The sequence below is a fragment of the Dermatophagoides farinae genome, chromosome 2 (assembly GCF_024713945.1).
Source record: "Dermatophagoides farinae isolate YC_2012a chromosome 2, ASM2471394v1, whole genome shotgun sequence".
Classification (NCBI taxonomy): Eukaryota; Metazoa; Arthropoda; class Arachnida; order Sarcoptiformes; family Pyroglyphidae; genus Dermatophagoides; species Dermatophagoides farinae.
Genome location: NC_134678.1, coordinates 7,486,562 through 7,511,337, shown reverse-complemented (window position 1 = coordinate 7,511,337; position 24,776 = coordinate 7,486,562). Strand labels below are relative to the sequence as shown.

The 24,776-nt window shown below is 29.9% G+C and overlaps 9 protein-coding genes across 12 annotated transcripts; 5 read left to right on the top strand and 4 right to left on the bottom strand.

The window, feature by feature from the left end:
* The first annotated feature begins 146 nt into the window (after positions 1–146).
* Positions 147–1,189, top strand: LOC124499314 (uncharacterized). The gene is made up of 3 exons (XM_047063203.2): positions 147–316; positions 393–923; positions 974–1,189. The coding sequence occupies exons 1-3, from the start codon at positions 250–252 to the stop codon at positions 1,114–1,116; spliced, it is 741 nt and encodes a 246-aa protein (XP_046919159.1). The 5' UTR covers positions 147–249; the 3' UTR covers positions 1,117–1,189.
* Positions 1,102–2,765, bottom strand: Snr1 (SWI/SNF related, matrix associated, actin dependent regulator of chromatin, subfamily b, member 1). Its single transcript, XM_047063201.2, has 4 exons — positions 2,506–2,765; positions 1,938–2,433; positions 1,713–1,882; positions 1,102–1,644 (listed from the first exon to the last, which is right to left on the bottom strand). Exons 1-4 carry the CDS (start codon positions 2,584–2,586, stop codon positions 1,288–1,290), a joined length of 1,104 nt encoding a protein of 367 aa, XP_046919157.1. The 5' UTR covers positions 2,587–2,765; the 3' UTR covers positions 1,102–1,287.
* A 2,573-nt stretch (positions 2,766–5,338) lies between these two features.
* On the top strand, positions 5,339–8,432 carry LOC124493584 (uncharacterized). Its single transcript, XM_075728575.1, has 10 exons — positions 5,339–5,415; positions 5,486–5,725; positions 5,796–6,323; positions 6,382–6,919; positions 6,980–7,110; positions 7,167–7,244; positions 7,298–7,586; positions 7,656–7,826; positions 7,882–8,104; positions 8,164–8,432. The coding sequence occupies exons 1-10, from the start codon at positions 5,339–5,341 to the stop codon at positions 8,430–8,432; spliced, it is 2,544 nt and encodes an 847-aa protein (XP_075584690.1).
* Positions 8,433–8,618: 186 nt separating this feature from the next.
* LOC124499371 (RAB11-binding protein RELCH homolog) lies at positions 8,619–10,194 on the top strand. The gene is made up of 2 exons (XM_075728574.1): positions 8,619–8,624; positions 8,758–10,194. Exons 1-2 carry the CDS (start codon positions 8,619–8,621, stop codon positions 9,952–9,954), a joined length of 1,203 nt encoding a protein of 400 aa, XP_075584689.1. The 3' UTR covers positions 9,955–10,194.
* Positions 10,079–13,579, bottom strand: Cul2 (cullin 2). Its single transcript, XM_047063268.2, has 7 exons — positions 12,859–13,579; positions 12,713–12,783; positions 12,366–12,649; positions 11,349–12,298; positions 10,926–11,275; positions 10,575–10,841; positions 10,079–10,514 (listed from the first exon to the last, which is right to left on the bottom strand). Exons 1-7 carry the CDS (start codon positions 13,022–13,024, stop codon positions 10,263–10,265), a joined length of 2,340 nt encoding a protein of 779 aa, XP_046919224.2. The 5' UTR covers positions 13,025–13,579; the 3' UTR covers positions 10,079–10,262.
* Positions 13,580–14,302: 723 nt separating this feature from the next.
* On the top strand, positions 14,303–15,610 carry RfC38 (replication factor C subunit RfC38). Its single transcript, XM_047063781.2, has one exon. The coding sequence runs from the start codon at positions 14,437–14,439 to the stop codon at positions 15,544–15,546; it is 1,110 nt and encodes a 369-aa protein (XP_046919737.2). The 5' UTR covers positions 14,303–14,436; the 3' UTR covers positions 15,547–15,610.
* LOC124499805 (delta-sarcoglycan) lies at positions 15,547–17,769 on the bottom strand. 2 transcript variants are annotated; one of them, XM_075735583.1, is made up of 5 exons: positions 17,655–17,769; positions 16,681–17,497; positions 16,184–16,604; positions 15,921–16,117; positions 15,547–15,838 (listed from the first exon to the last, which is right to left on the bottom strand). In XM_075735583.1, exons 2-5 carry the CDS (start codon positions 17,263–17,265, stop codon positions 15,608–15,610), a joined length of 1,434 nt encoding a protein of 477 aa, XP_075591698.1. In that variant the 5' UTR covers positions 17,266–17,497; positions 17,655–17,769; the 3' UTR covers positions 15,547–15,607. The 2 variants fall into 2 exon arrangements, with proteins under 2 accessions (XP_075591698.1, XP_046919736.2); XM_047063780.2 differs by having other exon boundaries at positions 16,681–17,329; positions 17,655–17,708.
* Positions 17,770–17,987: 218 nt separating this feature from the next.
* On the top strand, positions 17,988–20,010 carry LOC124499792 (glucose-6-phosphate exchanger SLC37A2). 2 transcript variants are annotated; one of them, XM_047063761.2, is made up of 3 exons: positions 17,996–18,396; positions 18,461–19,258; positions 19,325–20,010. In XM_047063761.2, exons 2-3 carry the CDS (start codon positions 18,535–18,537, stop codon positions 19,810–19,812), a joined length of 1,212 nt encoding a protein of 403 aa, XP_046919717.2. In that variant the 5' UTR covers positions 17,996–18,396; positions 18,461–18,534; the 3' UTR covers positions 19,813–20,010. The 2 variants fall into 2 exon arrangements, with proteins under 2 accessions (XP_075591697.1, XP_046919717.2); XM_075735582.1 differs by having other exon boundaries at positions 17,988–19,258.
* On the bottom strand, positions 19,881–24,608 carry DCP2 (decapping mRNA 2). Of its 2 annotated transcripts, XR_012832508.1 has the most exons (3): positions 22,591–24,608; positions 20,441–22,523; positions 19,881–20,379 (listed from the first exon to the last, which is right to left on the bottom strand). XR_012832508.1 is itself a non-coding variant. In XM_047063811.2 (2 exons), the coding sequence occupies exons 1-2, from the start codon at positions 23,974–23,976 to the stop codon at positions 20,991–20,993; spliced, it is 2,919 nt and encodes a 972-aa protein (XP_046919767.2). In that variant the 5' UTR covers positions 23,977–24,587; the 3' UTR covers positions 19,881–20,990. The 2 variants fall into 2 exon arrangements, 1 of the variants encoding a protein (XP_046919767.2); XM_047063811.2 differs by having other exon boundaries at positions 19,881–22,523; positions 22,591–24,587.
* Positions 24,609–24,776: the final 168 nt, after the last annotated feature.

Here is a 24,776-nt window from a genome sequence, read left to right as displayed (position 1 = left end):
CAATTAAAAAATAAATAAATTCAAAATGATGATGATTAATTTTTACTGCAAACGATCGAATTCAGATATATTTATATAATTAGTTTAAAGTTTAAACTATTATTTTAAAATTGTAATTGTATTTATGAATAGCATTGTTTTTTTGTATGTAAAGTTTTCTTAAGAAAACTTGCACCGATTTCTCGATTTAAACTTTTTATTATTATTTCAATTTCAATCATTCATCTGTGATCACTTAAAATTTCCACGATGGCATTAATTACAGAATTCTGTAATTCGTATGACGATTACAAATCATGTCTTGAATATATGTCTGGTAAATATTCGCTTTTTTTTGATTGTTTTCATGATTGTTTTGTTTTTTTTATATATACCCTTTTCTGTTTTTTCAGATCACCAAATTACAACTGTTGAAGATTTTAAGAACCACCTTGTACTCAATGCTTATTCTTTTTTGCGTTTATTCAAATCTATCTCATTGTCCAAATTGGAATCTGATCTGGAAGTTTTCCAAATAGAATATGAAAAGAAAATGTTTATGATCAGTACACAAGATGGAAATCAAATTGTGTACAATTGCGATCATCCATGCTGTTCGGTGTTGAACAATAAATTAAACGAAGTGCTGAATGAATTAAAAATTATAAAATCAAAAAATGAAGAATTAGAATCTTGGATTAAGCAAGAACTGAAAAAAGTGGATAATCCGATGGTAATTCAACAAGCTAGGAATGCCGGTGATTTTCTACTTGAAGAAAAATGGTTGGTCAAATATGAATTTCTTCAAAATGCAGCCAATGATTGTGGCAAAAATGATTTGGCGAATCTTATGGATTCGGTTTTCGGAAAGAAATTTCTACAAAAATACAAATCTTATAAAGATCTTCCATCCGATCTTCGTAATGCAATTGATACTTTAATTGGTTAGTTTTACTTTTGTGCTATGTTTATTCAACTGATAATATCATTTTAGAACGATATGTACGGGCCAAAATTCAAACCATAGGTGGTGAATATGGAAAAATCTTAAGTCATGCAAAACAACGTTTAAATAAACGCTTCGATAACTGGGCGCGATATAATGTAAAGAAAAAAGGTAAATTTTTCCATATTTAATTCAAAAATTTACTTTTTAATCTCAATAATTTCAATTTATAATGGAATTAAAAATGCTCAATTTCGAAAATATGAGTGAGAATAGTGACTATTAGTACAATATGCGTGTGTGTGTGTGTTTGATAAATGGTATACTTGTTTTGTGAAAAAAAACACAAAACAATCGATTGATTACCAAGTTGTATTGGCTAATCGTCTCATACGACGAGTATTACGATCCTGATCACGAATCTTTTTCTCCATTTCAGCATCGGTTAATGTTTCTAGGAATGGACACCATTGATCAGCATCACCTGGATTTCGAAATGGTAGATCAACGGTTGGTAAGGGATTCTCACTGAATGCATAGGTCCGTTGATACCAGGCTAATTGTCCACGAATACTGTATGCAATGGCTGTTACAAATTCACCACCTAAACCTAATTCGGCACATAATTTCAATGCAAACTCTTCTGGATCGTTTGCCTTTTCTGACATGTCCCATTCAAATTGATCGACTAATGAAATGTTACCAACATGTATATTGAGCTATATTCGATTTGATAAAAACAAAAATTAGAACACAATAAAATAATTAAAATTATTGATGACTATACTTTAAGTACGACACGTTGATCCGGTGGAGCATCTTCCATGAATGTTTCATTTGGGAAAGCATCAATTTGTTGCCGTATGGATTGAGCGATTGCCGGTATGAATGATGATGATGGTAGATCCAGATCATCGCATAATACTTCGGCAAATTGTTCTGGACTTGTAGTTTTTTCTAAATATATGAATAAATAGTGAGCAAAATTTCAATCTATCAATCATGACAGTACCATTTTTATTCCAAGTAAATGTATCTCGAAGTTTATGTCCATCAATTTCCATATCCAAACGAATTGGTATCAATACTTCTTGTTGTAAGGAATTTTCATGTACAAGTGATGAATCCAAATCATCATATAATAATGGAAATGTACGAACACGTTTATGACCGATACGATTACGTGCAATCGATGTTGAACAAGGTACAGCATCCAAATGATGTGAGGTATTTGGTAATGATGGTGCCCAATTTGGTCGTTTTTGTTTCGATTCACGTTGTACCGATGGTTCTGTACTAATTGATACAGCTTTATATTTTTCATCATTACCGGCAAATATTTCATCCACTTCAGTTGCTTTCAATAATGTGATATTCGTTGCTAATGAATGAGCACCAAGACCCAATTGATTGATACGTTTACGTTCATCAACGGTTACTAAACGACGCCATAATGATGGAAATTTTTTATATAATGAACCACGAAACATTCGAAGATAATTTCCAACCTTATCATAACAAAAAAATAACAATCAAATGAGAATTTATTTTTTGTTTCAACAACAACAAAAAAAACATACCTCGGAACCAATATAATAATAATCACCTCCTGCTTCCAATTGGAATGCAGTAGGCTTTTCGCCAAACGTATGCATCTTCATTTGGTAGCAACGATCAAATATTGATTCAATCAATATGACGATAGATTACACAAATTAAATTGGGTTCACAGATTTTTTTTGTTCAGGAAAAAATGACAATTATCAAATGAAAATGAAAAAAAAATGATGCTCGTCAAAAAAAAACATTGTGTGTGTGAGAACAAACACACAATTAATTTAATGCATCCATTATTCTCAGTGCACTCAAACAAATAGACCCCCATTTTTGGGGTAGACTTTGTACAGTCAAAGTAAGGATCGAAAGTCAAAGAAATACAAAATGGGAGGAGCTTAATCCTTACGTACATTCCATGTACAGTAACGTATTTTTTGAACGTCTATGATTTCAAATATTTAAATTTCGCTCCAAATTTTGTCTCGCGGTGATGTTCCCGGCAACTTTCTTTTTTCTGAGCCTTTTTTTGATTTTTGGAAATATTATATTGTGTTAACATGGTAACGTCTTCGATGATGAACCCCAGATCAATTTGAACAATTTCATTTCATTTCAATTTTTTTATTTTGTAAAATTTGTATTAATAAATTAAAATAAAAAATAAATAAATAAATAAAGATTGGACTATCAAAATTAAATAAGTTTCATTCGATGCTGAACTTAAGATTGATTATCGTTAAAAATAAATTAGCCTGATGTTTTCATCATTTCATTCTGTAGGACAATGTTACAAATGCCTACGTTTTGGCCATAAATCTGGAAATTGCAGAAATGCTCTTTTCTTTTCAAAATTCCATGGTAATCATGAATCAAAAACATGTACTTCATTTAGTCAAATGTCTAGTTGCTGAATTGTTTGTGGTTGAACCAACATAGGAAAAATAAGTCTGGTGCCGAAATAAATATCAATCATTCAGTCTTTAGTTTACCATAACCACATTGATTATGGATATTGAGCAAAGGTAAATTAAAATTCTGAAATTTGAAGTCTACGGTGACATTCATTGTGAATTCTAAATATCTTGAATCATCTTTATTCTGAATACAAGAACCAGATATCATCAATTTCGCTAAATGGATTTTTTGGTTATAATTTTGTCCATCGCAACACCATTCCTAAATGTGCCATTGTTAACTGTTCTAGACCTTGGTTTTATCTCAATGATTTTTTTCAATTTTAGTGATTTATTATGTTTTGGTTTTCCTTTATCGCTATATAATATGGAATAGAAGTTTCTTTTTATTAATAAAATTTCATTTCAATTGGAATTCTTTAATACTTATCATTGATGGTAAATCAACTTCAACGACTGTTTCTCAGAATATGTCCCTTTTCAGTTTATGGATTAAATCAAGCCAAATCTTATGCGATAAACAATTGTCAATCATTGCAATCGTGAGTATGTTGTCATCTATAAAAAGTGAGTTTATCATTATAATTATTCTGTCAACGAAACATTCCAGTTCTTCTTCTCTTTTAAGGTACCAGCTATTTTTTCAACAAACAATTTCATATCATGAATCTTTTAAAAAATTCCTCAATCAAGTCAATCCTGCTGAACTGCTGAATATCCATCACCATTGTGCATTTGTGGCCAAATCCAAACTTCAATTCATTTAATCGTCGATTTTCCGCTTGCCAAAAATTTTTATTTTGACTTTTTTTCTGAAAATAATATTGATTTACATTTCAGAGATCATCATATTAAATTCATAGAAATTTGTAGAAATATAATTTCTTCAATTAATTTTCTTTAAAAAAATGATGAAAAGTGCGTGATACTTCGCATCATATTATTTTTTTAATAAATAAATAAATATTTATTCTTTTTTACACAACATAATTTTACTCAACTGATAATTGGATTGATTTCGTTTAAGAACATTTTCTGGTCACTCCATTGAAAAATTGATATGGATACTCAGTAAAAAATCTATTCATGCCAATATCGGATTTGTGATGAACGTTTGGTCTACTTTGAACCAAATAATAAAGCCTAAGATAAAAATAACATTGCATTGTCAGTATGAAGAATATATGCCACGTTGATAATAATTCGGTTCTTATTATTTTTTTCAAAGAAATCACAAAATTACAAAAATTTAATTCGCGTTGATGACAAATCACCTTCACACGTTGTAAAAAATTGCTTTAAATTAATGACATTGAATTCAATTGAATGACATTAAGCCAACGAAAATTTATTATCGAATTTTTTGATGGCTAAAATTTGTTCGAAAACTGTTAACTTATGTGTTACACGTGTGTTCACCATCAAGCATTCAATCTTCATTTTTATTTTTATTAATCATCAAATAAATTATAATTTTTTTTATTTATTAATAACTCAAAATACGAAGTGCCCAAACGCTAATTTCAAATAATGGCACAGCAACAATTTCATCGGAAAGTTAATAGCGTGTTAAAAATGATAAATGATAAAGGAAACGCTTGCAAAATTTGTGACAAGTTTTGCAAGCTTGTTGATTATGTTAAAAATTCATCCATTTTATTAAAAATAAAAAAAGAAGAATGGAAAAGAATCGATGAATTTATTAAAGCCAAAATAAACGAGAGTCTGGTTGACGAAACAAATAGCACAAAGCAGCATGATAATATTTCCGAATATCTGGATACATGGCATAACCTTGATGAAAAAATGCAACAATACGTTCGTATTTTCATAATCAAACATTATTTAACATTTTTTTTAAATATATATATAGAGCATCAAATTATCAATAAAACACAATCTGGTTTGTGAATTGAAAAAATTAAGAAAAAAAAAGTGCTCTATGGTCCGATGTGATATTCATGGAATAACTTTTGAAAAAGCATGTACTTTATATAAACATATTCGTGTCCATCACCCGTAAGTTTTTTTGAAATTGAAGATTAATCCACATTCATGATATTTATCAAATATTAAATTTTATTTAAAGAGAAGCATGTACAGAATTTCCATCACGATCTCCATTGCCAGAGCCGATTAGAATGGATGATCCGATTCTTATTTCAAATATTGTCGAACATTGTTATGCCAAGTCAGATGCCGATTCTAAAAATCACAATGAACATCAATCTAAATTAACTACAACGATTGAGGAAATTCTTCCGGAAACTCATGGAATAACTTTTGAAAAAGCTTGTACTTCACATAAACATAATTGTGTCCATCACCCGTAAGTTTTTTTGAAATTGAAGATTAATCCACATTTATGATATTTTTCAAATATTAAATTTTATTTAAAGAGAAACATGTACAGAATTTCCATCACGATCTCCATCGCCAGAGCCTATTAGAATGGATGATCCGATTCTTATTTCAAATATAGTCGAACATGGTTATGCCAAGTCAAATGCCGATTCTAAAAATCACAATGAACATCAATCTAAATTAACTACAACGATTGAGGAAATTCTCCCGGAAACAAACAATTTTGATGACGAATTGGTGATGGTGGATGGTGCAAATTTAAATCAACAAAGATCATATGAGGAAATTTTTTTGGAACAAATCGATGAAATGTTCTCATTATCCGATGATGAAAACATGTCTATTGAAGAGATCGATGAAGAAGAATCTTCTTCTCATGAATCAAATGAAAACATAGTGGTTACATCGTTGGAGGAAGAAAATGATGATTGGATCGGATTTGAAGAATCCACAGAGAGTCGCTTCTATGATGAAATGTTAGCAAATCTGGGCCAAAGAAGCTTTTCTCGTTTCTCTGAGTTCGCTGATAAATTAAATCGGTTAAGAATCAATCATAACATCAGGTATGAAAATTCCATATCAGAATCACAATAATTAATGAAACACCTTTTATATATAAAGCTCCAAAGCTGTGAAAGAAATCAATTCTATATACATGGATTTGATCGAAAATCCACCAAAAGAATCGGCATTTATTGAAGGTGTAACGAGATTTTCAAATTCAAAATTTCTTATGGATAAGTTTATAACAAGAAAGGAGAATTACACTAAATCGATCCAATATGTCAAAGGTGACATTTCATTTTCTTATGTTTCCATAAAAGATATTATTCCTATTTTAATAAACGAAGATATCTTATCATCTATCATGAGCGAAGATCAAAATAATGTTTCTCGCTACGTTAATAGTCTCAACCTGCAAAAAACAATCAGAATAATTCTTTATGCAGACGATTTTGGGATGGTAAATCCAATTGGATTTGCTCGTGGGCGCCACAAGATTTTCTCTGTGTATATGGACATAGATTGTCCCATGAAATTAAGACAAAAATCACGTGATATACCATGTGTTGTATTAGCGGAGAGGAAGCAAGGACTAAAATCCGAAAAATTATCTGTGGTTTTGAAACCACTTGTCGACGAACTCAAATTTTTAAGCGTAAGCATATTTTCTTATTTTGATTGATTTCTGAAACTTGATTCATTCATTTGTTGTTAGGAATATGGCATATTTCTTGAAGAATTCAACATAAACGTCCCAGTTAAATTGGCTTTCATTATAGGAGACAATTTAGCAGTAGCCGAGCTACTGGGTTTTAGACAAACCTTTGGAAAAAATTTCATTTGCAGGTGATTGACTTTTTAATTGTGTTTTAGTAATTTATAAATAAATTTATTACATAAAGGTATTGTAACTCAACATATGCCCAAATCAAAGATAAGGACCAAATTGAAGGCCAATTAAATTATATGTTGCCGGAAAAGTATGTAAAGTATGTAAATCTAAATTACAACTTATATGTTTTGATTTTACTAGTGTTGTCCATGAAGAATTGGCGAAAATTAAGGGCAACAAAAATTATAAAAGCCAATATGGCATCAAATTTGAATCACCATTCCTAAGCGTCCCAATCAACATTTTCCAAATATCACCACCAGATATTTTTCATGATTTTGTTGAAGGACCACTAGGAGATATTATCAAAATTATTATCAAAAAAACGAAAGTTGGTCGGGAAAATTTGAAAAGAAAGATGGCAATCAAATATGTCAACGATAAAATATCGTTTGGCAAGAAAGAACAAATAATGGGCAAAGCCGCGCAAGTATGTTCCCTTAATCACTTAAAATAACTTAAAAATAAATTTAAAATTATTGAAATTTGATTTATTTAGAAATTTGAATTTTTTTGCCGGTTAATCGAAATTTTTCCAGAGTGGCTAACTGATCCGCCCGAGATTTTTTATTTTTATGATCTCGTGAGAAGGATGATCGGCTTGATGTTTTCAAAACCGACAGAATCCGGATTGAAAGAGCTCCGGAAGCTGATCAAATCATTCCAAAAAGTACACTTTGACATTTTTGTTGATTGTTTACTGATATTATTTTTCTATGAAATAGGACATCAAAAAATACGATCTAATCAAACCAAAAACACATTTCATCTCCCATTATCCCTCCCTGATGGAATTTTATGGGTGTCTAACTGCTTTCTCTACAATGGCCTGGGAGCGAAAACATCGAATGTTAAAAGTGCTAATGCAACATAGCAAGAATTTTAAAAATGTTGCTAAAACATTGATGAATTTGCACCAGGCCAAACTGTCATGCGAATCGATATCAAGTAAGAATTATATGATTTCAAAGAGGCTGTTCTAATTTTGTAATCTTTTTGAAAAACAGCACCAAACGAATGGCCGTTAAATAAAAATATTGTCCGGCTAATTAATGATGAAAAATCATCAACTTTCATATTGGCCCATTCTTTCATCAAAATTGGTAATAAATTATTAGTCGAAGGTGAAAAAATTAAAACTATACCAACAGAGTTACCATATTTAAAAAAAACAATTTCAATAGAAAAAAGTGTCAGATATGACACAAATCAAATATCACATATAAATTGTTTCACATTTTTAGATAAAAAATTTGTTAATTTTATACAAAGCTAATAATAAAATATAATCAATTTGTTTATGTTTATAATTTAAAGAATGAATATTAATTTTCAAAAATATTTTAACAACAAAAAAGTTCCCGGGCACGATTCGAATCAGCTGTACTCATGAAAGCTCGAACATGCGCAAAAAGAAGTAACACAAATACATTTTGGGAGGAGCTTAATTTTTCCCCCAAAAATGGGGGTCTATTTGTTTGAGTGTGGTTAGAATTGAGATCCATTCATAGAGTATGTTTCCAAAAAAAAAAAAAATGATTTAAGGTTTTTTGTTTTGACAATTTTTTCTTCTTTATTTGTTAAACTCAACAATTTTTTAGAAATATTCTCACTTCAAAAAATTATCAATCAAAAAAAAAAAAAAATGGTTATTTGAACATCATTATGGAAGATCAAATGTCGAAGATGTCGTCGAAACGACTACTGAAACAACAAAAGAATCAGAATTATCCAATATTGATTCAGAAACGGAAATTTTTGATCGAATTGCTAGTAAATTGTTGCGATCTGGTTACCTATTGACAGCGTTAGAATTACATGCCGAACTTATTGAACGTGGTAAAGAATCATCACGGTTACGTGATTATTTTGATAATCCACATAATTTCGAGAAACATTTCGATATTTCGCCCACAAATCGTCCATCAACCAGTAATGAAGCGATGACAACGATGTTTCCAAAAAATTTATCAATCGGACGAAGTCCTTCGGAGAATACCTTTGATTCATTGGATTTTACACATTATTCGGATGAAGATCTCGAAAGACATATTGGTGATGAACGGATTGCCGTATTGGAATTTGAATTACGTAAAGCACGCAAAACTATTGATTCATTACGTGCAAGTCTTACAATGACCACAACCGGACAATGTTCTAATGATATGATTGATGGTGGTGGTGGTGGTAATAATAAATTGCTCAATGATTGTGAATCCAAACTACATCAATCACCACCAACAATCAACAATGATAATAATATATTCACTACTGCTACAGCAGAATATGCCAATGAATTTAGTAGAGATTTTTATTATCGTGGTTCAGCCGATGGTGATTCATGTCCAGGTGAAGATGATAAATTTAGTAAAAAATCAACAACAAATTTATCCAACTATGAATCATGTATTGGTGGTGGTGGTGGTGTCGGCGGTAGTTCAATAATCAAACCACATGAAAAACGAGCACTGAATTATCTAATCAATGAATATCTAATGACATATAATTATAAAATAACATCAATAACATTTTGTGATGAAAACACTGATCAAGATTTTGATAATTGGAATGATGTTGGCCTGAATATAACAAGACCACCGGATCTATTACGAATTTATCGACAATTCTGGAATAACATTAATAATCATCGTCAATCATCATCATCATCAGTAGCAACAGCATCATGTTTAATGCGAACAAATTCCAATGCAACCACTATTGTAAGCAATAGTCATAAAACAATAATCAATGATGATGATGATGATGATGATGAATTTCTTGTCAACAATAACCAATAATCGACGATTCGTTTGTAAATAAAGACCAAAATGATGATGATGATGATTGCTATATATGACAAAAAAAAAACAAAATTGTCAATGTCAAAATGAATTTTTTAAAAAAAACCACCGAGACATCTCAGAGAAAATTTTTCGATTTATAAATTTTATAGTATACAAATTTTGTTTTATGTGTTTTGTTTTGATCGATTACACAAAGACATGTGGCAAATAAAACGATTATTATTATTATTATTATATTTTCTGAAAGTGAAAGAATCTGTGGTTTGTTTGAAAATAAATTTGAAATGTTTTTTTTTTTGTTCTTAGGCCATATAATGATATTCATCACTAGTTTCATATCGATCAATATATTGTTTTTCAATTAATGAATCGATTGCTTTTTTTATCATCGGTACATTTGGATTGAAACGTTGTTTAGCCTGGTTAATAACCTCTTCGATCAGGGCATTATGTCGTAATCGTTTACGTGTTTTCATTATACGTACAATTGCAGCCTGTAAAAACATTTTTCTATCCTCTTCAACCGATGCATTCTGTTGTTCGGCTTCTTTTTGCTGCAAAAAAAAAATTTTTTTAAAAATCAACATTTTTTTTAACAGCGACTTTCTACTTACCTGAATTTCTTTTGGTGGCGGTACATTGATTTTGAATTTCATACGTTTACTTGCAAAATTTTTATTCAATAAAAATCTTGTTGATTTCGGAAACGATTCCGATGTTGATTGTTGTTGTTTGGCCTGTTGAATCGATAAACTCGAAGATGATGATGATGATGTTGATGATGATAGTGGTGATGATGGACTGTTGATGAGTAAAATTTTCAAATCAGTAAACGATTGTAAATGCCTTTGTAATTGTTCATCATTTAGACTGGTACTTTGCTATGTTTTTTTTAAAAAAAAAAGAAAATTGTAAATAAATAAATTTGATTCAACAACAACAACAACAACAAATGTATAATTTACCTGAATCTCTTCATAAGATAATTCATCAACATTTTCAAACAACAAAATGATGGCAATTTGAAATGTATTCATTGTAATTTGATACAATTTTTTTGTATATAAAAATTTCACTTCACCTTGACTTACATTGAATATCCAATTCAATTTACGACCATTAAATTTATTCAAATAAAAATGTTCAAATTCATGGACAGCTTTTTCAAATATTAATGGTATATTAAAATTCGATACCGGTGTCTGTGAGAATGGCCATGCACATGCCTGTAATATATATGCTGAGAATGACATTGGTAATTTTATATTACTATTCTCTAAATGTGTCTGAAATCCAACCATAAAATCATCACAAACTAAATAAAAATGAAATGATTCGAAAAAAAAAATTTTTTTTGGACATTTGAACAAACACGATTACACACTAACCTTTGACATCGGTAAACATTCGTTGTAATTTCGATGTAAATTCATAACCACAAACAGATTTTATTTTCTGTATCATACATTCTTCATTTTCCATTGAAATACATTGTGAATGTATTAAACGTTTGGCCAACATTTTTGAATAACATTTTTGAAATATATCTTTATCACTTATATATTTAAATATAATAATCGCTTCGGTAATTTTGGTTTCCATTTCTTTTTCCGATGAATTTTTTGCAGATTTTTTCAATAAATTATCACAATAACGTGATAGAATTTCTGGCGATCTACATGGTTGTTTAGTATTTTCACGATAATTAATAATCGCTGTACATGCACGATCCAATGCTGACATGAAAATCTTATCACCAGAGAATATGTTTTCAATTAAATGAAGATAATGATAATAAACTTTAAGTATTTCTTCAATAAATGTTTGAATATGATTATCATCTTTTGAATTGATTATGCATTTTATTACTTCCAAGCCTTTCTCTTTGATATGCAACTCAACTTGATCGACCATTATTTTTAGACCAGATTCAATTGATTTCAATAATAGATACATATTACGTAAATCACGGCTCACTTCATTCTTGACCATTAATCGGCATTCATTTTGAAAAAAATCCAAATAATCACCAAGCATACATTTTTCGACAACTTCAATTACACGTTGATGTGATTCATTTGGTATCAATTTATAAAGACGATCTTTCTCTACATTTATAATGTTGAGTACTTTCTCTAGATAATTTGAACAATCATTATTTTGTAACAATAATTTTGCTTCATGACTATAATAGGTACTAGTTGCCATCAAAAATGGTTCCTCGAATAATTCACGATACAATACTGGTTTATTTTTGTTACCAAATCTTTCCATCAATATAAATGAATTAATAACAGATGATATTACATTATGATTCTGTGGTTTACCACAACGGTCACTGTTTATAAAGAGAATATTTTTTTTTACAAAAAAAATCAACAAAAAACAACGATAAATATTCTTACTCATTAATAGCTTGTAATAAAAGTTGAACAAGATTATCTTTCAGTGGCATAATCATTTCCATTTTCCATAAATGTGCACCAAGTTCATTGATTTCCATTAATTTTTCATTCGATCTTGAATCATCACCTAATTCAGTGTTACCATGACGAAATTTACGTACATATTGTGTATTTAGATAAATATATAACAGTGTTAGATATTCAATTGCCTGTTGATAGATTTGCCATTTTTCATAATAAATATGGAGCAAATCATTCATATTCGATGGATTCTCTATTACCGACTAGTGAATAACAATAAGTATATCAATTTCAAATAAAAACAAAAAAAACATTACTCTACATACAGCATAGATTAATTTAACATGAGATTCCAATAGTTTTCTTGTTTCATGATACGTTCGATCAGAATATGATTCTACAATATTTGTAAAAAAATCAAAGAGAAATCAATATATAGAAATTATTATAGCAACAGATATCAATGTCATACCAGGATGAGCAATACAAAGCTTATAAATATCATGAAAACGATCACCCCATTCATCTTTTGATACATAATTTAGGCATAGAATTTTATTGATTGTTCCACGAATCGTTTGCCATACGGCATTAAAATCAACCGGTTGTGGTCGCAAATTTGATGTTTCAGTTGTCATCGTTGATTAATTAAGAATAGATATATTTCTTTTGAATTGTTTACCCTTTAAAAATTCACCAGGAATAAATGATGGACAAAAAAAAATAATAATGAATAATATTTAATATAGAATAGAAATTCGACACAAAGAAAAACACAAAAAAAAATTCCTCGCTATTGATATTGACAATGAACCATAATAATAATAATAATCATCATCATCATCACAAACATCGACGAATGAATAAGAAAAAAATGACTGAATCATTCAACTTTTGCTGCCATCACACACACATAAAGAGAATGAGAGAGGCTCACACCATCATCATCACCACCAGATGCACACAATGAAACCAATATACACAGAAAAAAAAATTTTCTCGAAATGTTTGTTCGTTTGGTGATCATGTGATCAACGACTAACCGATTGTCATATCGCGATATATCGATAGTCGAATTCGAATTTTTGTTTTGTTTTGTTTTTGTATTGTATACCGGTTTTTTAAAACCATTTTTGAATTTTGAAATACTGCACACACATACACACACACACACACACGCAAAATGAAAACTCATTTGTATATAGACAATAGATTAGTTTATTAATATTTTTTATTTATTATTTATTATTAATTCCGGGAAAAATAATTGGACAAAAAAATGTTACTATGGTAATACCCACAAAGGCGGAGGTAAAGGTAGAAAATTTCGTTTTTGACGGTAATTGAGAAAATTATCGTAATCCGATCGATCATCGGTATAAGTGTTCCAATCAGCACTTCGTGGGCGTAGACCATTTTTAGACATTCTAAATGCTGTATATCCAGGCGACCCAAAAGCATGATCTGTGGCCATCATTACGAATGCAACAATGACGAATAAGAGAATTGTTCGATTCATGGTTGTGTTTGATCGATTGTTGTTGTATATCAGCTTATTGAGACAAATGATGAATATTTGTCTGCAAATTGATTCGGTTTATATATCTACGAAAAGTCATTACTTTCCCTGTTGGATGTCTGGATGAGCTTTGTACATCCTGACATTGTGATAAAGACAATGACAAAAATAAACGATAACCACCGGAGGAAATCGCGATAACCATGCCGACAATTTCGAATCCTTTAACCATTGATAGAAAAAAAACGACCCTCTTTATCTCTTTGTTCAGGACGATTCTGTTTTTTTTTTCGTAAAAATTTGATAAACAATTTTTTTTTTGTTTTAAATTTCAAAAAAAAAAAGAAAAACGATTATTTTGAGTTTCTTTTCGAATGAATGTTCAAAAAAAATGTACTATTCATAGAGGATGTGATAACAAAAATTTTTGTTTTCCCACTCATTTTTGCCGCCTCTTGATATTGATTCCCGAATTTTGAATTGGTTTTATTGAAAATTTCAAATTTTTAAAATTATTTTCATAAAAAAAAGATGTCCATCAAACAACTTTGGTGTGATAAATATCGGCCAGAACGTTTTGATCAATTTCAATTTCATCAAAATGAAGCTATACGTTTAAAGAAATTGATTAGCCAAGAAAATTTTCCACATCTTTTCATCTATGGTCCATGTGGTTCAGGTAAACGAACCATAGTTCGTTCATTATTATTCGAAATATTTGGTTCAACATCACGAAAGCTAAAAATTGAAACAAAAATATTCGAAGCACCAAGTGGAAAAAAAGTCATTCAAACATTTTTATCAAGTAATCTACATTTAGAAGTGAATCCAAGTGAAAATGGTTACTATGATCGTGTGGTCGTACAAGAATTGATCAAAAATATGGCAACAAATCTATCGGCTATTAAAAAATATCCATTCAAAATGATTGTTATTGATCAGGCTGATTCATTGACCAAAGAAGCTCAACAAGCATTACGTCGAACAATGGAAAAATATGCTGAAACATGTCGAATTATATTGATGGCCGAACATTCAAGTCGTATTATACCGGCATTAAAATCACGTTGTCTAATGTTTCGATGTTCAGCACCATCGACCGTTGAACTTGGCCAAGTATTACAAACAATTTCTAATGCTGAACAATTTGAATGTAATGAATCATTGATTAATAATGTTATTAATGAATCTGATCAAAATGTTCGTAGAGCAATTATTCTATTACAAACGATTGCCATTCAACAAGAATTGAATTCACAACGTAAAAATAATAATACTGGACAAAAATTGGAACAATTTCGTTGGCAACAAAAATTGAACGATTTGTCGAAAAAATTGACCAGTACACAAAGTGTTAAACAAGTAGCCGAAATACGACAAATATTGTTTGATCTACAAACACATCTGATACCATCGAATATTATATTACGAACATTGGTCTGTAATTTGATGGATTTCTGTCTTGATGATGAAATGAAATCGAATCTTATATCGATTGCAGCAGAAATTGATCATCGTTTGATACAGGGTTCCAAACCAATTATTCATTTGGAATTGTTTTGTGTAAAATTTATGATGATGTTTCGTTGTACGGTTGAAAAGGTTGCTTTTGATCTTGAACAACCAATGGATTTAGATTGATTATTAATGAATTTTTTTTTTAATTAATATTTTTTTCAAATAAAATTCATTTTTTTTCTCATCATCGACAATCACGATATGATTTTACTTGACATGGTTTATCAGCTTGAGTTAGAAATAATCTTCCAGATTTAGAACAAACACATACTTGATATACGATTGGTTTCGGAAATAATAATGATTCATCGAACAAATTATTTTCGGTAGTATTCAATGTTTTATTATCATCCAATGTTGTTGGTGATGTGGTCCATAATTTTCGCAAATAAATGGCACGACTATCCAATGTAATCTGATTATTTTTTTTCATAGATAACCATTGTGTTAATTTGATGAAATGATAAATTTATTCATTTGAACAAAAAAAAACTTACTCGACCAACATTTGATTGTAATTGTAAATTATCATAGGTGACCAGAGAAATATCACCCAATTTTGATTCTAAATGTATGGATTTTGGTCCACGTAATAATAAACGACTTTGTGGTGAATATAAACGTAGCTCATCATTGATTGTATTGATCACTGATGGTGTTTGTAATGATAGCGGTAGATTAAGATTATTAATGTCTATAATTTGTCAATGAAAGAACAAAAAAATTTATGATATTGAAATTGAAATCCAAAATGATTTACCATTTAAAAATTTAATTGCATTCGTTCGAATAGTTATCTGTTGTAGTGACGTTTCGGATTGATTATTAATCAATGATCTAGATGGTCTCGATAGATTCGATGATTCATCCGATGATGAATCCAATGCAAACATTAGTGAATTTTTTCGATCATAAACCTCAAAATGATTAGTAAACAATTGGATTTTATCATTCGAAATAATCAATCGAGTTCCATTGATTTGTGATGAATCATTCGATAATGATCGAAATATTATATCACCATTCTTGGTTGTCATTCGAAATTCATCATTTGGCCATGATTTTAAGTGACGAGCAAATAATAATTTTTCAAATACAGCTGAACCATGTATTCGAATTATTTGATCATTATCCGGTTGATTATTATCGAGTGATCCAAAATCAACTGGACCAATACCATTCTAGGGTGTAAATAGAATCGAATAAATTAACGAAAACAAACAAAAAAAAACATATGAACAAATAATTTTTATTTACCGTAGAGAATCCAAGAACGGAAACGATCCAAAAAGCTAATGCAAAATTAATGCCAACCATAACAATATTGATGACTAATAAAATGTATAGAATTTTTTTACGCCAACCATAAATACCGACTTCTTGTTGCATAAGATATTCAGCATGATAATCATCAACAGATGGATACATCAACATCATTTGTTGATCAACAACAACAGGATGTTCGGTGATTGGTGGACATTCTGAACCACTTTCAGCATAATATTGTTGTTGTTGTTCATCATGTTGATGGTGATGATCATAATTTTCAACATTATGGCCATTATAATCAAAATCATTTTCCGTATCTTGATCTAATTGTGTTTCAAGTACATTTGTAAATCTTCGTCTTCCAGGATTTATTGATTGTCTATTATTATCATTCATTATAATTAATGGATGATAATTTTGAAACATTAAAGATGATGGTCTTGAATGTGAATGGCTACGACTATGACTATGACGACGGTTGCCAATAATCATGACGCTTTGTGATGAACGTTGATCATCAACATCATCATCATCATTATTATTATCGACATTTTCTTTCATCGAATGTATCATGAATAAGCCAGAATCAATATGATTATTTTTGGGTGTGAACTTGTTGATTATTTTATTGGCCTTACTATTAATAAATCAATCAATCAATGAAATGATTATTGTTATTTGGATCAAGATTTGATGGCTAGAGAAAAAAAAATCATTGCATATGAAGAAGAATAAACCGAGCGCATGTTCATATTATCATCATCATCATCGAAGATATGTTATTGTTGGCAAACAACGATTCAATCTACCAAAAAGAAAACATTCGAATTCAACGAACACAGTGAGCGGTAGTTGGCATTCGTGTTTTTTTTTTTTTTTTTTTTTGGCAAACATTTTCCATTCATCCAAGAAAAAAAAACCATCCATTATCCGATAAACGCAAACGCAACAAATCAACTAACCTGATTTTTTATTCTTCTAAAAATATCAACAACAACAACAATCCTTCATTGGTGCTATAAACATGCAAAACTTTTTTTTTTAAATCAAAATCAAAAAAAAAACCAAATCATCATCTGATCATTATTATTTTTTTTTTATTGATGGAAATTTTTTTTTTGTTTCATCTATAAACAAGAAAAAAAAATCAGATAAAATCCACTGATTAAGAACTAATTAAGAAATTATTTTTTTTTTTTTTTTGCAACTGGAATTTGGATTACAATTGAGGAAAAAAAAATTAATTTTGAAAACAAAAATCAATTATCAATAATGATGATGATGATGATGATGATAATCGCTATAAAGAGTCGCATACAAAATTGTTACAAAAAGATTAGAAGATGGCCATTTAATTTGATTCAATTCAATTTAATCCGGTTCAATTTCAATTTTTTTTTTTTTTGGTGAAGCTAAAATGTTTGGAAATGAGAATGCAAAAAAAAAATTGATACATTGTCAGCAACATCTTCACTACACAGTGTAAATCATCATTGATTTTTTTTTATTTATTCAAAAAAAATTTCTTCATCATCCATATAATAAATCAATCAAAAATCAAAACAACAACAACAACAACAACAAATCACGATGATCAATCAATCAAGAAAAAAATGGCGAATAAATGAAAAGATAATGACAACAATTATCGATAATATTAATGGTGATGATCCAAAACGGAAACTATTTCTACATCGTACGATGGTATTATTTTTAACATTTCTTATTTATACAACATATCATCTAACCAGAAAACCAATGTCCGTAGTAAAATCTAAACTATATATTGGCGCCAATTCAACAGAAAATTGGAAACCATTTGATGGCCAATATGGTAAAACAATGTTATCAATTATGGATGCATTATATTGGGGAAATTATGCCATATTCATGTTTTTCACCGGTTATTTGGCTGAACGTAGTGATATGAGATATTTTCTTACCGGTGCATTAATGCTTTGTGGTTTAATGTGTATTATACTTGGTTCAGCATATTCATTACAAATACATTCGGAAGCATTTTTCATTATGATGGAATCATTAAATGGTATAATGCAAACAACTGGTTGGCCAACTGTTGTTGCAATTGTTGGTGTTTGGTTTGGATCAAAGAAAAAAGGATTGATTTTTGGCATCTGGAATCTTCATACAAGCGTGGGAAATATTCTTGGCCTAGCTATTGCCGGTGCATTTGTTGATTATAATTGGGGTCTATCATTAATTGTACCTGGTTGTATTTCTATTGCCATGGCATTAATAACATTTTTGTTTCTAATACCAAAACCAAGTGATATTGGTATTAATGTTGAAATAGCGTCAACAAAAGAAGATATGAAAAAATTGTCAACACCATCACCACCACTACCACCGCCGACAACAACAATGATGATGAATGGTCAACAAAATGATGATCATCATTTGAAAGTGAATGACAAAGAAAAAGCGATTAGCCTCTGGAAAGCATTACTTATACCCGGTGTTATTGAATTTTCCATATGTTTAGCATTTGCAAAATCTGTTTCGTATATATTTTTGAATTGGTTACCAAAATTTTTAGAAGAAAATGGTAAAAAACTTTTGTTGATGAGAAAAATTTTTTTTTCTAATTTTGATTGTTTTTTTTTCTTTACAGATCACTTGAGTTCATCATCATCGGCATATGAATCAATCATGTTCGATATTGGCGGTATGGTTGGATCAATAATAGCCGGTTTATTAGCTGATAAAACCAATTCAAGTGGATTGATCTGTATCGGTTTCCTCATATTGGCTATACCGAGTTTATTTATTTTTGAAAAATTTTCCTCCATTTCACAAGCAATGAATTTTACATTACAATTTATTGCCGGTTTTTTCATCAATGGTCCATATGCATTGATTACGACGGCTGTTTCTGCGAATCTTGCATGTAAAGTGCCATCCAAAAGTGCAATGGCAACTGTTTCCGCCATTATCGATGGTACTGGATCAATAGGAGCTGCTATCGGACCGGCAATTACCGGTCCAATGGCCGATAGATTTGGATGGAATTCAATTTTTTATCTATCAATGATTGCAGATTTCATAGCCATTTTATGTTTAATTCGTGTTGGCTATCAAGAGATTCGTCATTTTATTTGATATTTTAGGATTTTTTTCTACATGCCCAGGTGGTGGTGGTCAAGATTAATTTACACAAACAACAAGGATTTTTTTTAAGGCCCGAAGACCAAAAAAATTTATTTTTTTTTTGTTTTTTTTTTGATTGTTTTTTTTGAGAAAATAAATGGAGTTTTTAGGGACACAAAATTTATAGTAAAAAATAAAAACTTTTTTCAATTAAATTTTCTGTTGTTTGGGTGGTGGTTTTGAAAGGATCAAATTATTTGTTGTTGTTTTTTACAATTTTTATAAAACTATCCAGGTAATGATGATGATGACATGAAATAAATACAAATGATTGTAATGTGAATCAGTGATGATGGTAACTTGGACAAAGATTTTCAAATTATGACGATGATGATGATATTTATATATGCCAGAAGGATAATATTATTTACATCGTGGATCGCGATTTAAAGTAGCCAAAATAAATGTGAAAAATGAAAAAATTTTGTTCGATTTTTTGAAAATTATAAACTACATGGTGATAAAAAACCAATAATCAAAATTTTGAGAAAAAAAATGTGGTCCAAATTGCAAAGAATTCTAGAGAAAAAGAAAAAAACAAACTTTTTTTTACAAAATCTAATCATCTTTTTCTTCATACCGAAATTCATTATAATTATCGGTTTTTTTCCTGTAAAAATTGATAATCGATGTAATAACAATGAAATAGTAGTGTTGAGATGATGATGATGATGACAAAAGGCAAAAGGTTCTGTTTTCTTTTTATCTTTGATGTATATACAAATCGAAAAAAACAAACAAAGTTTGTAGTTTTTCTCAACTTGTAAAAAGGCAACAAAACATGTCAAAGAGACAGAGAATATTTTTGAAGAAACAAGAAAAAAAAACAGATCAAATTGAGGTAAATATTATGATGATGATGATGATTAGGGACAAATGTTTCACAATGAATAATTTGACATGAATTGAATGTGAAGAGAAGAGATGTGAGAAAAAATGGCGACAATAATGAATAACACAAAGAAAATTATATGAAAGACTTGATTGTTGTTGTTGTTGTTGTGGATGTTTTGATTTGATATCCATGACAAAAAAGATATTTAGCCAACAATAAAAAAATGATGATAAAAATGGTAGCACAAATACAAACAAACACAGTAGCAAAGTAGAAGTAAATTTTCAAACAATAATCAAGCCATATAAACTGTTTTCAATCGTTGTAATAATTGTTCAATTTTTGGATGTACACTCATAACAGTTTCCGATTCTAGGCCATTATAATGGCCATTCTTCATTTTTTCAGTTCGACGACATGTTGTTGTTGTTGTTGCGGTATTCGGTGATTGCTGATGTTGTTGTTGTTGCTGTATTGAAAGCTTAGAATTTTGATGATTCGTTGTATTGACAATCAAATCATTCAACATTGTTTCAATTGATGATTCATTGGTTTGAAGCTTTGGCATATTGTTTGTGCTGCTGTTGTTGCAATGACTACCATTATCATTATCATTATTATTGTTGGTAGAGATCACAGTTTGACCAGAAAAATTTTTTCGTTGATTATCAAAATAACCAGCACCACTAATAGATGATGATCGTTTTGTGCCAATTGGTGCCAATGATGGTTTAATCATCTTATTTATTGCCGATTCCATATCATTATCATTATTATTACCATTTGATAGATTAACAGACATTGATGAGAATGGTCGTTGATTATTCAATGAGATCATTTTATTTGATGAGCTTGATGATGATTGATTAGCTAATCCAAAAAGGATGTTCAATTTTTCTGTACATGAACCACCTTTTGATCCAAATAAAATCGATGATGAAGCACTATTATCATTCTTATTAAAGGCATTTTCCATCAAAGCTCGTTCAATATCTTCAAGATGTCCAGCTTGAGGTAATGATTTCTGTTGTTGTTGTTGTCGTCCATCACCACCACCACCACTACTACCACCATTAGAAATTTGTTGTTGCCATGTTTGTTGTTGTTGTTGTTCATGATTGCGTTGTTCTCTGGTTAATAGATTTCTTTGATCATTTTTATAATTATACATTTCACGAAAGCCAAGTATAGTATTGAGATCAACATCAACAAATGCTGTGGTCGATTGATTTGGCAATGGATCATCACTACTATCATCATCTGCAACCGTTACTAATGTTTTATTATCATTCAAATCTTCAATCGTACTTGTTGGTGAACTGGAATTTGAACCACCATCTCTTTCTCCTATATTGGTAGCCGGAATTGTTGTGGAATTTGTACCGGCAACATTGTCCACCGATTCACTTGCTTTCCGTTGTTGTTGTTTAGCCAATTTCATCTGTTGACGACGTTCACGTTTTCTTGCAAATTTTAATTTTCGTTTTTCATTTTCAACCCATTTACGTATTGCCTGTATGAATGGCATAACCGATACAAATTTACTTGCATTCTGTGGCATCATAACAATATCACCACCATCATTGTCACCATTTATAACAGTCATTATCTGCTGTTGTTGCTGTTGACCTTGTCGATTTTGTGGAAAATCTTTCAATGCAAACCATTTGATAGAACGAATTTCGTTACGTGCTTGTGGTTTAAAATCATAATTCAATTCAACATTACGTATTAGATATAAACGTAAACGTGATTCAAAAATTTTTCTTTCTAAATATTGTTCTTCAAATATATTTCCCATACAATTATATCCAGTTTCTTCAAAAACCTATGGGAGAATTTAAAACAAAATTAACATTTATATAACACCATTAATTAAAAAAAAAATAACTCACCTCACGAACAGCACAATTCATTAAAGATTCATCGTGATTAACTTTACCTTTCGGGAAACCCCATGTTCTACTTCCATAACCTTGTACAAGCAATATATAATCCATTGTTTCATCCAACATTATTGCTCCGGAACAAGGTATAGAAAATTTATATTGAATCCATTGGTTAACAACATCATCGAAAACATCCAAAAATTGCCGTAAACGTGGCACATATGTGAACATTATTTGAGCGAAACGTTTAAATCTAAATTTTGGTAATCGTGAATTACATTCACAACAAAAATCCAAATAATGCCAAAATGCATTCTCCATTTGAAAACATATCCTTATTGGATCATATTTTTCTTCTTGTGGCATATTCAATACAAAACGTGATGCTAAATCATCCAATACATCTAATGGTATCTGTAAACTTCGTATAAAATCTTCAGTATGTTCAAATGTTACCGTTTCCTGTATAATATCCGATACTAATGCTGATGGTGGTGTATATTGACTTGATTCAGATTCTGATGATGATAATGATGAAGAAATATTATCAATAACACCATTTTTATTATTACTACCATCAATCGATTCCGTTGTTGTTGTTGTTGTATTTCGTTGTTGTTCATTATTCAATAAAAATGATTTTAAACAATGGCTCATATCATCATGATTGTTTTTGATTGGAATTGCTTGACTTGTCGCTGCGGTTGTTGTTAATCGATTCAAACCATTATGATAATTATTATGAACATCAGTCGTAACCAAATAATTTTCCAATGATTCTAATGTTGTTGCCATTGTTAATGATGATGATGATGATGATGGAAGAATATTTTTACCCAACAATTGTTGTTGATCATTAATCATTGTTCGATTCGGTTGAAATAGTGTAAATAAATCATTCGAAATTGGCGGTGTTGATGATGATGATGATTGGTGTTTATCAAGAATCGATTGTTCATTCGATGGCCATAATGATTTTGTCAATGCATTTGTTTTGTTCATATTTTGTTGTTGCATCAGTGATGTAATTACATTATTATTGGACAACAACATTGAATATGATGATGATGGTGGTGGCGTTTCCTGTCCCATTATATTGCCATTAATAATGTGATTATTATTTACAAATTGATTTGGCTTTGTTGTTGTTGTTGGTGATGATGATGATAATTGATACAATGATTTTTGATGCGTAGAAGATGATGATGATGATATGATTGACATCGGTTCGATTATTTTTGTTGTTGATGATGGTAGTGAAGCTGTAACAAAATCAAATGGATTATGATTTGTCGTCGTTGTTGTTGTCGTAGTCATCTTTGTCGCTGTCAACATAGGCGACGATGAGGCAGCATTAAATAATCGTTGTAAATTGGAATTTAATTCACTCATGATGAACACTATATGTGTGTATGTTTTTTTTTTTTTTTAATTATTGAATTTCAATCGATTTTGAAACAAGAAAATAAAAGGAAACAATGTAAATATATATGGAGATTATTATTATATATACAAATGTCAAATATAATCAACAACAACACATTTACAAAACACGTGGTATATGTTGGTTGCGTGTGTTGCGTGAACAATGAAACGAGAAAAAAAGAACAAAAAAAAAACGAAGAAATGTCGATAATATTGGAATTTCTTTTTTCTTCTAATCAAACTGATATATACGGGAAATTAAAATTGACAAGAAATAACACCAAAAAACAAAAATTTTTTTTTGTCACACTAAATTTACGTCTTTATAACAACGACGACGACGATAATGATGATGATGTTTAAATCGCTGGTCCATTTATTATTATTTATATTAAATTGTTTTTCGGACAAATATTTGGAAATTTAAACCAAAAAAAAAAAAAAAAAATAATATTTCGATCGAGACAAAAACACAAAAAGTTCTTCTTTTTTCTTTATCGTAAAATAACACACACAAAACTTCTATAGAAAATAAAAATAAAAATTGGACTCACGGCAGCAACAAACACAATAACAACAGCAAATAATTCGGATATGTTGTAAGAAATGGTAGTAGTAGTAGTAGTAGTGGCACAGCAGATTCTACTAGGTCATGAGATTGATTTTTTTTTCTGCCATTCTACGCTATATAGCACACATTTGTATACTATAGTGCAGTGTATAGTCATTTAAATGGATTATAAATAAAACGATTGTAATGATGAACG